The sequence below is a fragment of the Adiantum capillus-veneris genome, chromosome 27, assembly GCF_014529385.1.
Source record: "Adiantum capillus-veneris isolate H3 chromosome 27, ASM1452938v2, whole genome shotgun sequence".
Taxonomy (NCBI): Eukaryota; Viridiplantae; Streptophyta; class Polypodiopsida; order Polypodiales; family Pteridaceae; genus Adiantum; species Adiantum capillus-veneris.
Window position 1 is genome coordinate 23,843,128 of NC_140957.1, and position 14,358 is coordinate 23,857,485.

The 14,358-nt window shown below is 45.0% G+C and overlaps 1 protein-coding gene across 1 annotated transcript in view; it reads right to left on the reverse strand.

Annotated features, from left to right (window-relative positions):
* Positions 1–1,820: 1,820 nt before the first annotated feature.
* Positions 1,821–14,358, reverse strand: part of EDA30 (O-fucosyltransferase family protein) — a 34,947-nt gene continuing 22,409 nt past the window's right edge. The window contains exons 3-10 of the mRNA XM_086502690.1: positions 5,769–5,839; positions 5,579–5,667; positions 5,252–5,489; positions 4,854–4,966; positions 4,258–4,348; positions 3,954–4,082; positions 3,321–3,880; positions 1,821–2,755 (exon numbers count right to left, since the gene is read on the reverse strand). Coding sequence (XP_086358816.1) covers positions 2,287–2,755; positions 3,321–3,880; positions 3,954–4,082; positions 4,258–4,348; positions 4,854–4,966; positions 5,252–5,489; positions 5,579–5,667; positions 5,769–5,839 — 1,760 coding nt within the window. The 3' untranslated portion in view covers positions 1,821–2,286. The remainder of the gene's footprint in view (positions 2,756–3,320; positions 3,881–3,953; positions 4,083–4,257; positions 4,349–4,853; positions 4,967–5,251; positions 5,490–5,578; positions 5,668–5,768; positions 5,840–14,358) is intronic.

Sequence of the window (14,358 nt, forward strand, 5' to 3'; positions counted from 1 at the left end):
TTCTAAATGTCTTACAACTTTTTATGAAGTGGTACACAGGCTACTTGTGAAAGGAGCATAACTACTTTAAAAGAATGGGCTTATTTTAAATTCTATAGGCTCTTCTACTAGCCTATTTGGCTCCTCCTTTTCATAGAGGGAATCTCCACAGCTTCTATCACACATTTTCGATACATCCCACTTTGGAATGCTCTCATCAAAATTTTAAAAGCGGGATTCGAACTTGTGCACCTCTAATGTAGGCAGTGAGCTAACTAGTTCTATCCCATAAAAAAGAATTTTCATACTTACATTACCTATGATGTAGAGAAGCATATTTTGTGGCCTCAACTTCGCATACTAAGCTTAAGCAATGAAACCTTGCAAAGTGTAATTGGCATTCTAAAATTCATATTCACCATGGTTAGGCATCTAAGTAAGAAGAAGCAAGATTAGAAGTTTGTGGAGAGTTTGCCATAAATACTTAACCCACACTATGATTTTGTAATCATGTCAAAAAAGGGGGGGGGAGAGAGAGAGAGAGAGAGAGAGAGAGAGAGAGATTGTTTTGCACGTGACTATGCATAAGATTGGAAGGCTTCCTAGAGGCTAAGACTTGAGATTTGTCAATATGCTATGCACTGAAAAGTTGGTGAGAATTTGTGAATTTTAAGGTAAAGAGACATTTGATATGACATCTTGGCATCACACTTTTAAGCTTTAAAAAGATGCATTAAAGACAAAAGGTTTCCTAGAACCCCCAACACCACCCCCAAAAAAAAATAAAAAAATAAAAAAAATAAAATCCACACTTATCGTTTCCTCCTATCAGATCCACCAAAGGCTCTCTTTTTCTTTTTTCTTTCTTTTGCCATTGAGCGCGATGAAGCTAGTAGGGAGAAACTTTACACATAATCATCTATTTACAACTGTACATTGCTGTACATTACACCCTTGAGGGGCGACCGAGGGAACCACCTCCCCAATAGGCCCTCTTTTTCCTCCTACATCATTAGAAAGCCACATTTAAATAAGCCATCCTTGCATGCTTATAGCTTTCTCCTTGTCCTCTTCTAAACCCTCACCTATCGACCCTTCGAGTAGTGCTCTCTCTCTCTCTCTCATTCTCATATCACCATCCATTTCCTCTCAACACTATCTCATCCACCTCATAGGCAGGTTTTTGACCTTTTGCTATGTAATGAAGCTCTACTCAAATGCATTATGCTTCTCTGTTTCCTTCTAGCACCCCTATATCCGATCATGCATAGCAATTGCTGGTTCTACCGTAACCCAATGCCCCTGGCCCGTGTAAACTAAAGCCACAAATGGTACAGTTCTAGGATGCTAGGAGATGGGGATGGTTCCTATGGCTAAACACAGTAGCAAGCACATAAGGCACCATACAGCTGAAGGGATGTATGGCACTGGCGAGATTAGGTAGCATTTGCACCCACATGGCACCCCTCCTACTAGAATTCCTTTCTCGTTGTGTACATAAGAGATGAGGATATCCTATATCTTAAGGGATCAATGGGAACTAGCTGGATACGAAAGTAGTCTCAAAGCCACCGTACACATGGATGCGTATTCTCACAAAAATGCCCACTTCAGAAGTAGCCAATTTCACAATCCCTGGGCGGTCCACATCAATTAGCTTTAATGTTGTATCCTGATTAAATCTAATCAATGAGTGAAATGCAGTGATAACTCCCTTGAGACAACCTCTCCCAGCCTGTTGAATTGCCTTGAGGGCGGTTTGCAGTGCAGAATGCTGAATAAATCCAGAGGGAGTGTGCCTCATTGAGCAAAAAGCTATACACAAAGCACACACTGCCACAAACAGAATAAATACCCTGCCTCCTTATTTGTGTAGCCACCGCGTAAAGTACACATTTTTTCCATTCAAAGATTCTCTTTAGATTGGACTTGCTATTAAGGAGTAGAATCAGCTCTTTCTCTTTGCATGTGCAAGAGAATGAATATGATACAATATAGGGTCTTCTGCTCAAAATGAAGACCTCAGTAAGCTGGGCAGCTTTCAGCAAGTTCAAAGATACCCGTAAATTGCCATCGAAGTAGGCCCTATGTAGGCAGTAATCACCTTGCCTGAAGATTGTCGAGGCCATCTCATGCATCACTCCAGATTATCCTTGATCCAGTCTAAATGTGGAAAGCTTCATCAGAGTAAGGCACGACATTGTCCTGCATTCACTAGTAGCACATGATAGCACTCCAGAATGACATTCCTGTGATACAGCCATTGTAGAGAGAGCATTGCATGAACCCAGTCAGCAAAAATGAATTTCAGTCATTGGCATCAACCTCATCATCACTATCTGATTGGTTTTCCTCTTTCTCTACCCTATCAACCTCACTCACAGCTGGTTCCTCAGCTTTGGACCCAGAATCTGATTGCTGTGACTCATCTGCTGCCTCAGCTTCCCATTCATTGTCTTCATCAGCCTCACTATTCATTTGAAATGTGGCATCATTTTCCATCCAGCGGGGACAGATCTCATCAAATGCTTGAGAAATGGCATTCTTCTCACTGGCTGTGGATGAGTTCTTTGAACCAGTCTTCCCTGACAGCTGACAAGAACATTCTGGAACAGGATGTGAAAGAAACAAGTCCTCTTTTGATGTGACATGGGTCTTTCCTAGAGGGGTGAAGTCCAAAGTAGACTTCAAATTTTTCCGAACCATCAAGATCCATGATGACGTGGGACGGTAAAGATTCTCGCCAGCTCTCTCCAAGAGTTTGGCAATGCTTTTCCTATCAAATGTAAAACAGATGTCAGCAATGTTTGATAACTCCAAAATAAACTTTTCAAGTGCAACATGTTGGCATGCCAATGTCACATTCTGTGCTCAAACTCTGCAAGAAACTATTTAGCTAGCCACAGCATATAAGGAGAAGCCCTTGTACTAAAGGTGGAGTGGTATGATTCTGGTTTTCCCCATCATTATGGGGGGTACCCAATCACAGTTGAATATGGGCGCCATTGACCTTTCGACTAGGCCTCTCGTAGTTGAAAACAGGGACCTTTTGAAATTCGAATAGATGTGGACCCAATGCAAAATGGCAAAAGAAGGGTGCAGCACCAGGACTCCCCGGGAGGTGACCCATCCCAATACTGTTCACACTTAACTGTGGAGTATTAGCGTTGGTATGACCGCACACCACTTGTTGAGCGTACGTGTGCTGTGCGCACGTCCCGCACAAGTTTTTTTTTTGGAGGGGGTTTGGGGGGGAGGGGGGATATAGCTAACCCTAAACGCAACCATTCAGGTCAAATACAAGGTTAAAGTATAAAACAAGCAAAGAAGGCATCCGGCACCTGTCAGGGCGATATGTCCTCAGAGAAGGTGCAAGGTATGCCCTGTGACCCGTAACCATGCTCGCAAAACTGGGCCTACCATTCCTATCACGATCAAACCCTGGGAAAAAAACTGTTGCTTCCACACAAATGATATAATCCAAGGCTGCCCAGAGTAATTTATGTCCCTTTAACTGGAGATCTGCAAATGAAGGTGGAGGTTCTTGATCAGAAACTGCTAACCAGCTCCACCAACCTTCGAGTTCATGGATGTAGATATTTCGACTTGGAGGTGGTGGAAGCGGTCTAGGTCGAGGACCTGCAACTTCCCAAGCTGCAAGCATTTTCTTTATATCTTCAGGCGACGGAGGGGGTGGAGATGGTGGCGGAGGGGGCAAAGCTTCCTCGGGCCCGTAAACAACAGCCCTCTCTTCTTCTGTTGTTAGACTAGTCCTATCTTCAAGATTTCTGAACATGGCACGTAATGGGACTAAAACTCGTTGTCCACCAAAAATCTCACCACCAGAGATATAAATACGTGTGTGAGGCCCATATCCTAGAGCACGAAAAAGTACACCAGCCTGCATTAAAGAAGGTACCCCAATCTTAATCACATCAACAGCAATAGCCTGAAAATCATAACAGGCACTTCACCTCTTCTGGCATGATCGGGCAAGAACCATTCTTCCACACTAATTCTGAGTCCACACTAAGATTTCCCTTTAAATGCCCTTCCTTGATCATGAGGGCCCGCCTATGCTGTATAAGCTCCGTGTGAAGATCCTGGATGCCCCAAATCAAGAACTTCAATGTTTCACTCTCCTTCATCACTTAAAGGCAGATAACTCTTAACTTTTCACCTTCTTGTGCAAAGAAAAAGAAAAAAAGGTTGCAATACTGAGCACTTGAGAGTCTTACTGAAAGAAGAATAATTCATGCCCAATCCATAGACACATACCTGAAAGCGCTCTGCACAGCCATGAAATGCTAGAGAATCACGCTCCAGACCAGTGTGAAAAGCAAGGTATGGTTGTCCCAGAGCCTGTAACCTAAAAGTTAAAAAGCCATCACTTCACTTCAAATGCTCGCAAAAGCTACATCATAGAGAAAGCAGGAAAGCAGTGCACCAGTCTGCATAACTAGAATGCAAGAAGAGCCAGACTGCAAAAGACTAGCACGTTGAATACCATACTGCAATGACCGAAATACAGAGGCTATTGGATTATTTAAGCACATGGAGTTGAAGAAGAAAAGTGATGAGAAAAAGCACCACAATGTAGGCCAGAAAAACTGAAACTCAAACCCCAGCGAGGTTAACATATACCAAAGTCCTGGCTCGCCCAGACCATTGCAATGGGGTATAAAACATCACGTCACCCACATCACTTTCAAAGTAAAAGCAGGATGATGTGAGATGCAGGGAACTCAGATGACAAGTGTGTGTTATGATGCACATTCACATTTCCTCTTGATGCGGATCACAGAAATCCCATTTCACAATAGAGTAGTTTCAAATTTCAGAGAAGACCCTATGAGAAGGGTTTAATGAGCAACCTTTGAACCATCCGAAACCCAAGTTCCTGTACTTCTTTTCGAAAGCGCAATGCTTCAAAGGCAACCCTGCATCTCAATCTCTGATACTCAGCCAACTGGGGAGGCAGCATGCTCTGCAAGAAAGAGTTAGCAAAACCTTATACTTCCTCTTTGGTTTTCCGGTGTATCCAAAATCTAAACAGCGATGCTCAATATCTCCTAGAATATTGTATACTGAAACTCGCGACTACAAAAGGCAATATGCTAAGACTATTGCAAGATGCTCTAGGGACCTAAGATAGTAGACCCCATACATAACAAGCATCCAACTGAATTGTGAATAGAAGGCGAAGTGACGAAGATTAAGCACAGGAAGAGAATGTCAAAGCTAGTCCATTAACCCAGCAGCAGGTACTGACCTGGAGACAGCCCCCTCCAGAGATCACAAAGCCTAATGCACCTCTAGTCTTCAAGGCAGGTAGAAAAGTCTTCATGTAAAAGTCTGGTGTTGAGGATGGGCTTGCCTTCATTAAGGCCTTCCTCTTTCTGACTCCTGCAAATCTCTTGGGGAAGTACTTCACTACGGAAACGTCACGTTTGAGGGTCATAATAAAATGTTTCTCATCATAAATGTAGCCAAACCCCTTGTACTTTGAGCTGCAATTGAATACAGTGTTAGAGCAACCTGCTTCAATTGTCCTTAAAATTTAAGTATTTCCACAACAAGTTCGACTTGATGCATGTACCTGATTCCAGTAGCAGAAGACACTTCTTGAAGCTCTGGCAACACCAGTGTGACATTCAACAGCCTTGCAACAACGACCAAATCACAAATCTGGCATGCAGAAAACCACAATAAAACACTAAAGAGAAGCTGGTGAGTGTGAAGTGTTTAAGGCAATATACAGATTTCTTTATGAGAAAATTGGACCTTACAGATGATCTTATGTCATGAAATTCTCCTTCAATAACTGCCCACAGAAAACCATTGGTAACCTGAGTAGAAGCTGTCAAAGAGAATATCTCTGTGAGTGCGGTGATGTATACTCAAGCTCAACTTTGGAAACCAAATGGAGCATTTGAAATATTGAGCATGGCTGCACAAATGTGAACAGTTCACAACAATGCCAGAAAACCATCGTCATTAACATCTACAAGCTCTTACTGTAGATACAATACTACAGCGGAAAGCAGGATACAAAATGATTGGTAAAGCAGCAAGACACAAATACGGGGTAAAACAGCATGATTTCTGCCAATTCTTCTAAGCATCACACTCAGATTGCATCGCAGCCGACCATTTTTTTGAATTTTTTGCTTCGTCAAATGACAAAGGTTCTTCCTCTTGATACAAACTAGGCACAACCAAAACATAACAATCTGACGCATAAGAGGCATGCTGAGAACCTAAACAAGTACGACTAGACAAGGTGCACCCATATTACAATCACACAAGGTTCGCACCAACCAGCTTGGCATACCCCTAGCCTGCTCATTTTCAGCCTTATCCTCATAAATTACATCTTGTATATCTACACCAAAACCTCAAATGGAGTCTAACTTGGGAGCAAAGTCGTACTAGACTGGTTGAGAATATAAACAGCTATAGCAACGGCGTCGACCCACAAAAACTTGGGTAGATCCCGATGTTGCAGCATAGTTCGGACCATCTCCACGTCAGTCACATTCTTCTGCTCAAGTACTCTATTCTTTTACGAAAATCCGTTAATGGCAAGCTAACGCTTGATGCAATTGTCTGACAATACTAAACAAAAGCGTTGGAGATAAACACTCCACCCCTGTCTGCATGAATGGTCTTCACTTGCTTGCCTGATTCCTCATCCACACAAGTGTCACCAATTCTTGAAGATCTCAAAAGCCTCATCCTTGTGCTTGAGGAAGTGTACCCAAGTAAAGCATCTAAAATGATCCACCAGAAACACCTAAGGATGAAGTCTGTATTGGTCCACAAAGGTCAGTGTGACCCAACTCTAACAATGCAGTGCTTCAAAATAGCTTCTCTAAGTTGCTTCCCATGAATGCACGAAGTGCATTGTCCTTGCCTACTCCCAACATCGAGTAAGTCACCAATCATTCAATTACGAAAAGCACAATGGAGAGCATCAATATTCCAAATCGCCAAGCTAATAATTCCAAAGATCATTTGAGGGAGAGCCAGCACTGAGAGGAGAGCTTGAGGCTTGTAGAGACCATGCTCCACCGTGCCCCTGCTACCCTCCTTTCTTGAGATAAGATCCCGAATAGCCACTGCATGTTCCATGGAGACCACCTCCATGCCCAACTTGCACACCCCGTGCACAGACAAAGATGGAACCCAATTGTGGAACATGTACATTTAAGGAATGCATCCCCCCTCTTACGTTTGGAATCGGGTCCATAGTGTCCCCACTATGAATAGATGTCACCAATTTGTCGCCAATAAAAACAGAATCATAGTGTCCCCGTATGTTCGATAAGAGATCCTTTGAAGGTGTGATGTGCTTGAAAGCACCACCATCAAGGATCCAATCTCAAGAGTCTCTAACTACAAGAGTTGTCTCAACCTCCAATCTCACAAGAGAAGTCTGCGAGGGAATCATCTCCCAATAGACAAAGGCTAGGGCCTTTGGCTATAGCCAAAGAAGGGGGCTCTCCAATGTACATTTGACACTTCCGCCAATAATGACCTTTATTGGGACAATTAGTACAAAGTCACTCTTTCAAAGCCTCCCACTCAGCACACATTGTTGCCATTGTTGTTCCTGCTTTTGTTGTTATTGCTGTTGTTGCTGTGTTATTGCTGCATTTATTATTTGCCTTTTGCTTCCCTTTTGAAGAGAAACCTATCAAGGCTTCGGAGCCGGACTTCCTCGCTTTATTGAACCGCTTCTCCTGGTCCAATACCATTGGGGCTATCTCCTTCCAAGTAATGGTGTTCAACCCTCCACTAGCAATCAATGAAAAATACGAAGCAGTCGAACGAGGAGGCGATTGAGCCAAAAGTTAAATGGCCATGTCCTCCAAACTAATCTTCTTCCCCATGAGAAGTATCTCCTACTGAAGCTCCAACATCTTGTTGATTTGTTCTCTCACGATTGTCTGTTGGGCATCCGCGGTCCTCAATTGCACCTTCAAAGTAGCCCACTTCATCGAAAACACTCCATCATATAGGAAAGCAAATGATTTTAATTAAAATCATCTTCGCATCCTTCATCAAACGAAGGTGACTCATAAGCCATGGCATACGATTGACGATATGAAAAATTGAAGGTCTCCAACGCCATAGTAGAATTGTGGCCAATCTCCCTACTCTTTGTTGCTCTTGGACTCGTCCTTTGAAACCTCCTCGAGTACTAAATTGTATTCTTGTTTGAAACTTCACTCGTCTCCACGATCTCCGAAGAATACTTGGGCATGTGAATCAACTAGGACAAGTAGAGATGAAGAGGGTTCTCCAAATCAGTCCCCTAGAATGTGAAAAACAACAACCGGGTCGTGCACTCCTCGTTGCCTTAAAAAATCAGCACCTAAAACTTGCACCAATCAGAATCCGACTCAAAAGCAAACAGATGGCTCTAATAACATGTCAAAGGTGCAGCAAGGTGAATTGGATGATGATCGAGCCTACAATAGGTGCAAAAGACTCTCAATCAAGGGCAGCCACTGATCCTCAAAGATGCCGCAATGAATTCTCCTCCAAATCAGCCCCGAACCACGGGCAACCCTTGTCACGTGCGCCACGTCGACAAGCTTCTACTACAGTCTAGCATCAATCTTAGCTTAGGACCTAGCCTCGCACCCTTGTGAGCCTCTAGCTTAACGTGCATGTCCAAGCCGGTCATAGTTGCGTACCCTCTCTTGCACAGTACAGCCAGTCAGCATTTAGGCATGCAAACCACAGCTTAGGTAATTTTATTAATAAGTGACTTTGGGCAAATTTTTATGAAACAGTGGGCTGAAGACTAATCTGCTCGACCCAACCTTGCATCTCTATTTAGGCAGCATGGGCACGCAAGAAGAGCCAGGTAGAATAAGTGCCAAGCACCAGAAATCAGCCTGACAACTGATTTTTTACTTTTTACTTTTTTGGGCTAGAGCCGGCAAGCCAGCAAGAAACTGCGCGTGCACACAAACGAGTCAAAGACAAGTTATCTTGCGGACTTGCCGACAAGGGGAAAAGCGCCTCCATGCCATACCGTGGCATGTCAACGGGGAATGGAAGCAAGTTTCCCCCTCGGGGGAGTAAAAAGTATTTTCATGCCATGTTACTCAGTCCATGTTCCCTTGTTAGTCACACCACCCGAAGGTAACGTCGGGAAATCACCAAACGAATTCAGTGATGCACTTAAGGACCAAGGCTGAGAGAGAGGGACGAACCCTTGTAACTCACAGACCGTGCTACTGATCGCCCTTCCTCAAGCACCCAGTGCCAGCGTTTCTGACATCAGTACCCAGCACCCCCAGCATTTTATCCTCTTCAGCCTAGCCAGTGTTCAGCAAGACCGTTCAGCCTGCGTTTTAGCATCAGCATCGAGCTTCATCAGATTTCAGCCTCGTCGCATCCAGTAGCAGATTTCAGCCTTCAGTCCCTAGCATTTTCAGAATTCAGCCATAGCCTCGCACTACAAGCATCTCTACCAAGCATCGTCGTCGTCGTCAACGCCTTCGCAGTACCAAGCATCTCCAGCAATACCCATTAGCACCTCAGCAGCACCACAGCAACTGATCGCCCTTCCTCAAGCACCCAGTGCCAGCGTTTCTGGCATCAGTACCCAGCACCCCCAGCATTTTATCCTCTTCAGCCTAGCCAGTGTTCAGCAAGACCATTCAGCCTGCATTTTAGCATCAGCATCGAGCTTCATCAGATTTCAGCCTCGTCGCATCCAGTAGCAGATTTCAGCCTTCAGTCCCTAGCATTTTCAGAATTCAGCCATAGCCTCGCACTACAAGCATCGTCGTCGTCGTCATCAACGCCGTCGCAATACCAAGCATCTCCAGCAGTACCCATTAGCACCTCAGCAGCACCACAGCACTAAGTACCCATCAGACCCGCAACACAAGTACCCACCGCAATGTTAAAGTTTTGGCATCTCAAGTAAACTTCCCAATGTGGTCCCATTAATTATTGTCTTTTAGGTATTTATTTTACTTCACCCCTCTACAGCAGCGCTTTAAAACGCTGCACCACAGAGACGCCAAATCCCTCTTCTATCGGTGGCATTTCAGAACACAGCCCCCGGCATCCTTTGTCGGCAGTCCACGACACCCCTCCTTCCCTGCGTTTAAGAACGCAAGTTCGGCAGCCCACCCGACAGCATCGACCATCTCTCCCCTTCGCTGCGTGCATCTTGAAACGCACATGCGGGCAGTGCCCTTCGCGACGACGACTCCCCACTGTTTTGGTGTTTTTGGCATTTCAAAACGCTGTTAAGCCAGTAGAGACTTCCTTCTCCCACTCCAGCGTTTCAAAACGATGCTTGCATTGCCTTTGAAATCGGCCCACCCTCCATCCCCTCATCGATCCCCCCCCCCCCCCCCCCCCCTTCTCCCTTGGTGTTTGAGCGTTTTAACACACTGAATACTAGGAGTTTTTGGGATTTTTGAGTTGCAGAGAGGAGTGAGGTGACTGACCTCTGGAAGATTGGAGCAAGAGCTTGCGGAGCAGCTTGGGAGAAGCAAAGTGAGTGGAGCTGCTTGGGGGAGGCCGGGAGATTGGAGCTCCAGAGAGGGATAGGAGAGTTTGCGGAGCCCACTTCGTGTGGAGCTCGCTGTGCAGAGGAGTGGAACGGCTTGGAGGTTTATTTTGCGGCTTGGGATTAGTGCGGCCACTATTGGAGTGCAAGAAGTGTGAGTGCACATGTGCGGAAGCGCGCGCGAGAGAGAGAGAGAGAGAGAGAGAGAGAGAGAGAGAGAGAGAGAGAGAGAGAGAGAGAGAGAGAGAGAGAGAGAGAGACGCCAGAGATGGTGAAGAGGGGGCGATCAGTCCCCCCATGACTACCATGAGCAAAAGACCCTCAGTACAATCAGTATAATGGAAGTGGGTACCTCCCTGGCCCTATATATAGGTGCCCAAGGGGAGGTAGGGCAAGGCCTGATGAAAATGATAAATCCCACCAACCCAGCAGAAAAATGATATATGGAAATATATGTGGGCGCCCGGACAAAGTGGGCGGCCAGCCCCAAACTCGGACGGCCAGACCAGGTACAATCTAGACTATGAGTGGCCAGCCCGAAGACATACTAGCCGTACAAGTATGCCCTAGACCTGTGAATCAGCATAGTGGTGTAAGTCTAACAAGAAGGCTTCTCAGATTACCAGATCTTGCAGCTTTAACATGGCCCCCCTTGCTCGAGCGCCAACGACAAATTAAATGGCAATAACTACGCTCATTGGAATTTGATCATGTGACTCTGGTTCTCACGGAAAAGCTTATGGAATATTGTCAACAGCTCGGAGCCCCGTCCCACGAGGGATCCCAACAGCAGGTACACCCACCTTCAAGATGACGAATATCTCAAATCGTGTGTCGATTGAAATGTGGCTAATGCGAAGGCAATGTCAGCAATTGCAGAATCTCTTACAAAGGACATTTCTCCAGCCATTCAGGCTTTGAAGACTGCCAACGATATGTGGTTCAAGCTCCTCGGAATGTTTGATCTGAATTCTACAATGCGAGCAATCACCCTCCTTGGACAATTATTTGCCATCCAATTTCCATCAAGAAGTTCCATGCAATCATTTCTTATGAAGGCTAAAGTTATTCATGATCAACTATCGGCTATGAGAAGTGTCACAAACTGTTGACGTGTCAAGCCAATGAAGAACGAAGCCAACCTGCAGATCCGGGCTGAGGGGCGTGAAGAAGCAGCAAAAGAAGAACAAGCAGCAAAAGAAGTTTTACCAACTTGCAAAGTCTTGCCGAGTGGCCTATTTTTTAAAGACGAGTTTCCACCAACTTACGGGACCTCGTTCGATGGGGCCCACGGAACCTAAAGCCATCAAACTAAAGCAGGACCAGCACACACAGAGTCCAGACACACAAAGCGTAGAAAATTCATGACGTGCAGCAACTGTACGGACGGCTGCGAACTGCGCTGACAGTGCCACGTGGCAATCTGTACGAAATTTCGCAATTTACATTGTCGACTCACGACATGGCAGGTTGTACACTTATTTTACGTTTGTTGCTTTTGGGAGGCCAGATGCTTTTGGAACTGGAATGCTTTTCATATTAAACTTCTTTTAGAGGCCAAGAGCATTTAAATATGACCCATGGGCTCTCACTCTGGGAGTCTACCTGCAGGGGCTACAGAGCAGTGCCATGGGAGTTGTACCGAGTTCAAGCAATATAAAGAAATAGCGAAAGGGGCGCCAATGTTTGGGGCCAATGCTCTCTTGGGGTGAACTCGTGGTGCCCGTCCCCGTGACAAGAAGTGCATTGACGAGTACTCAATTAGCTGCTTTGGTTCTCATGAAGTTGCCTGAGGCGAACGCAACGGTGGCTAGAATACTTCGGCTACAAGTCACGAAGGAAAAGCTGGAATTTGATTGTCTCAGCTCTTTTCTCATTAAGGAGGAAGTCGTGTTGATAACTCAAGGCAAAATTCATTTCTGAGACAAGTGGACCAAGAACTGTTGTTACAATTATGGAAAGCGTGGTCATTTGGCCAAGGATTGCAGATCCAAAGGCAAAGACAGAGATTCTACAAAGGACAAAGGTAAAAATACCATCAAGAGAAAAGCAGTGATAGTGACTCAAGGAAGGACATCAAAGAGGCTGCCGATGTCATGGAGTCTACACTGGCACAGACTCCCGCCTTCTAGTCACATGGAGACCAATGACGCCACCAGCTTCAGCCAGAGAGAGGCTCGTGAGTGGCAAATTAATTTGGACCCTTGTGTTGGAGTTCAAGTTATCGGTGTTTGAACCCGTAGGTCAGAGTTCAAGGCACATGCATCTGGCAAGGAACCAATCAGACGTTTCTAAAACACTACGGATGAGTGTACCAATCCATTGTTGTTGGTCGGATCATGGACAAGATGTGTTCCACATTTCATTATCTTGGAGTATTATATTTTGGACGTGATGTGTTCACAATTCACGAATGGGGATTCTTGGATGTAGTGTGGTCTACAGTTCACATTTTCTAAAAAGGCAACTGATGCTCAAGATGGCATTCTTCCAAGGTACAAAGTTGAGGGTAGCAAAAGCAAGGTGTATCCAATAGTCCAAGGCCTTCTACTCAGGTGTCCATGGTAGCTTCTTTGTCAACTTGGTCTCGCTATTGATGTTCACTATGAGCTGCAGAGAGGGTGTTTGTAACAAACTTGGACACCCCAAGTCTAGATTCTACCACGACACATCAAAGATTCACTTTAAAATGGTTCAGAAAAGACGACACGGCCCGGTGTAGTTCTGTGCCAAGAGGTATTGGCCCCAAAGACTGGCGCCCCTTTCGGTATTCCTTTTTATATTAATCTGTGTGCAAAGTACAAGAGAGACCGCAAAAACTCACACTCAGACTCTGCGTCCAAATGCCCTGAGTAACGAGACCCTATTTATTCTTACAAAGGATGCCCAGAAAGCAGAGCCCCAAAATCTCAAACTCAAAAGCTTCTAACTCAAAAGCATTATGCCCAAAAACCTAGCCAACGTAATTTTTTGAAATCCGTACGGCCTATCAACGCAAAAGGCGAGACGTCCATACTGTTATCCGTGCAGCCTGCCACGTTTGCATGTCGGCGCAATCTACGAGATTCCGTTCGCTGCTACCACGTCAGCCTGTTGGCACATTTCCCGGAATTCCGTAAAGTCAACCGTGTGTGTGTGTGTGTGTGTGTGTGTGTGTGTGTGTGTGTGTGTCCGAGGGCTTGCCACGTCACCAATTTGTGACATACCCCCCTCTTGAAAGAATTGTAATCACCCTCGATTACGCCTGCAAAACAGACAGAGGCTATAAACTTTCTTAGTAGACATTGACTATTAGTACCGATGCACTAGACACAACACATCTAGCACTTGTACAAAACGACAGTCACATCGAGGACATCACAAGACATCACTTGACATCACATGACAAATCACATACAAATTCATTCAAAATCTCACACCATGATCAATCGGCAATGTATTTAGTAATCGCATCTAGATCCATTCCGGACCTCACGGATGCCCGATTAACTAATCCTTATTGCAATCATGTTTATAGAGAATTATGAGACCGAAATGCTGCAGTCATTTCGTATTTCACTTCTGCACTCAAACAAGTCCAGTACAAATCAATCATTTTCATTTTCGAGAATTCTAGTTATAAAGTCATACAGCAGAATACTACTCAGCCCTTTAGTATCCCTGAAACCCAAAGGAGACATCAGTGACTCTATTCAGAATCGGGGTAATCTGTTGACAAAGGAGCAGAGTGACTCCCCTCTTTCGCAAACCCACTGCACTAGATTCAACCTTGCCGAAATCGGGGTTCTATCGGAGTAGACTATGCTAAACCGAATGCTTCAAGGTAAAGTTCC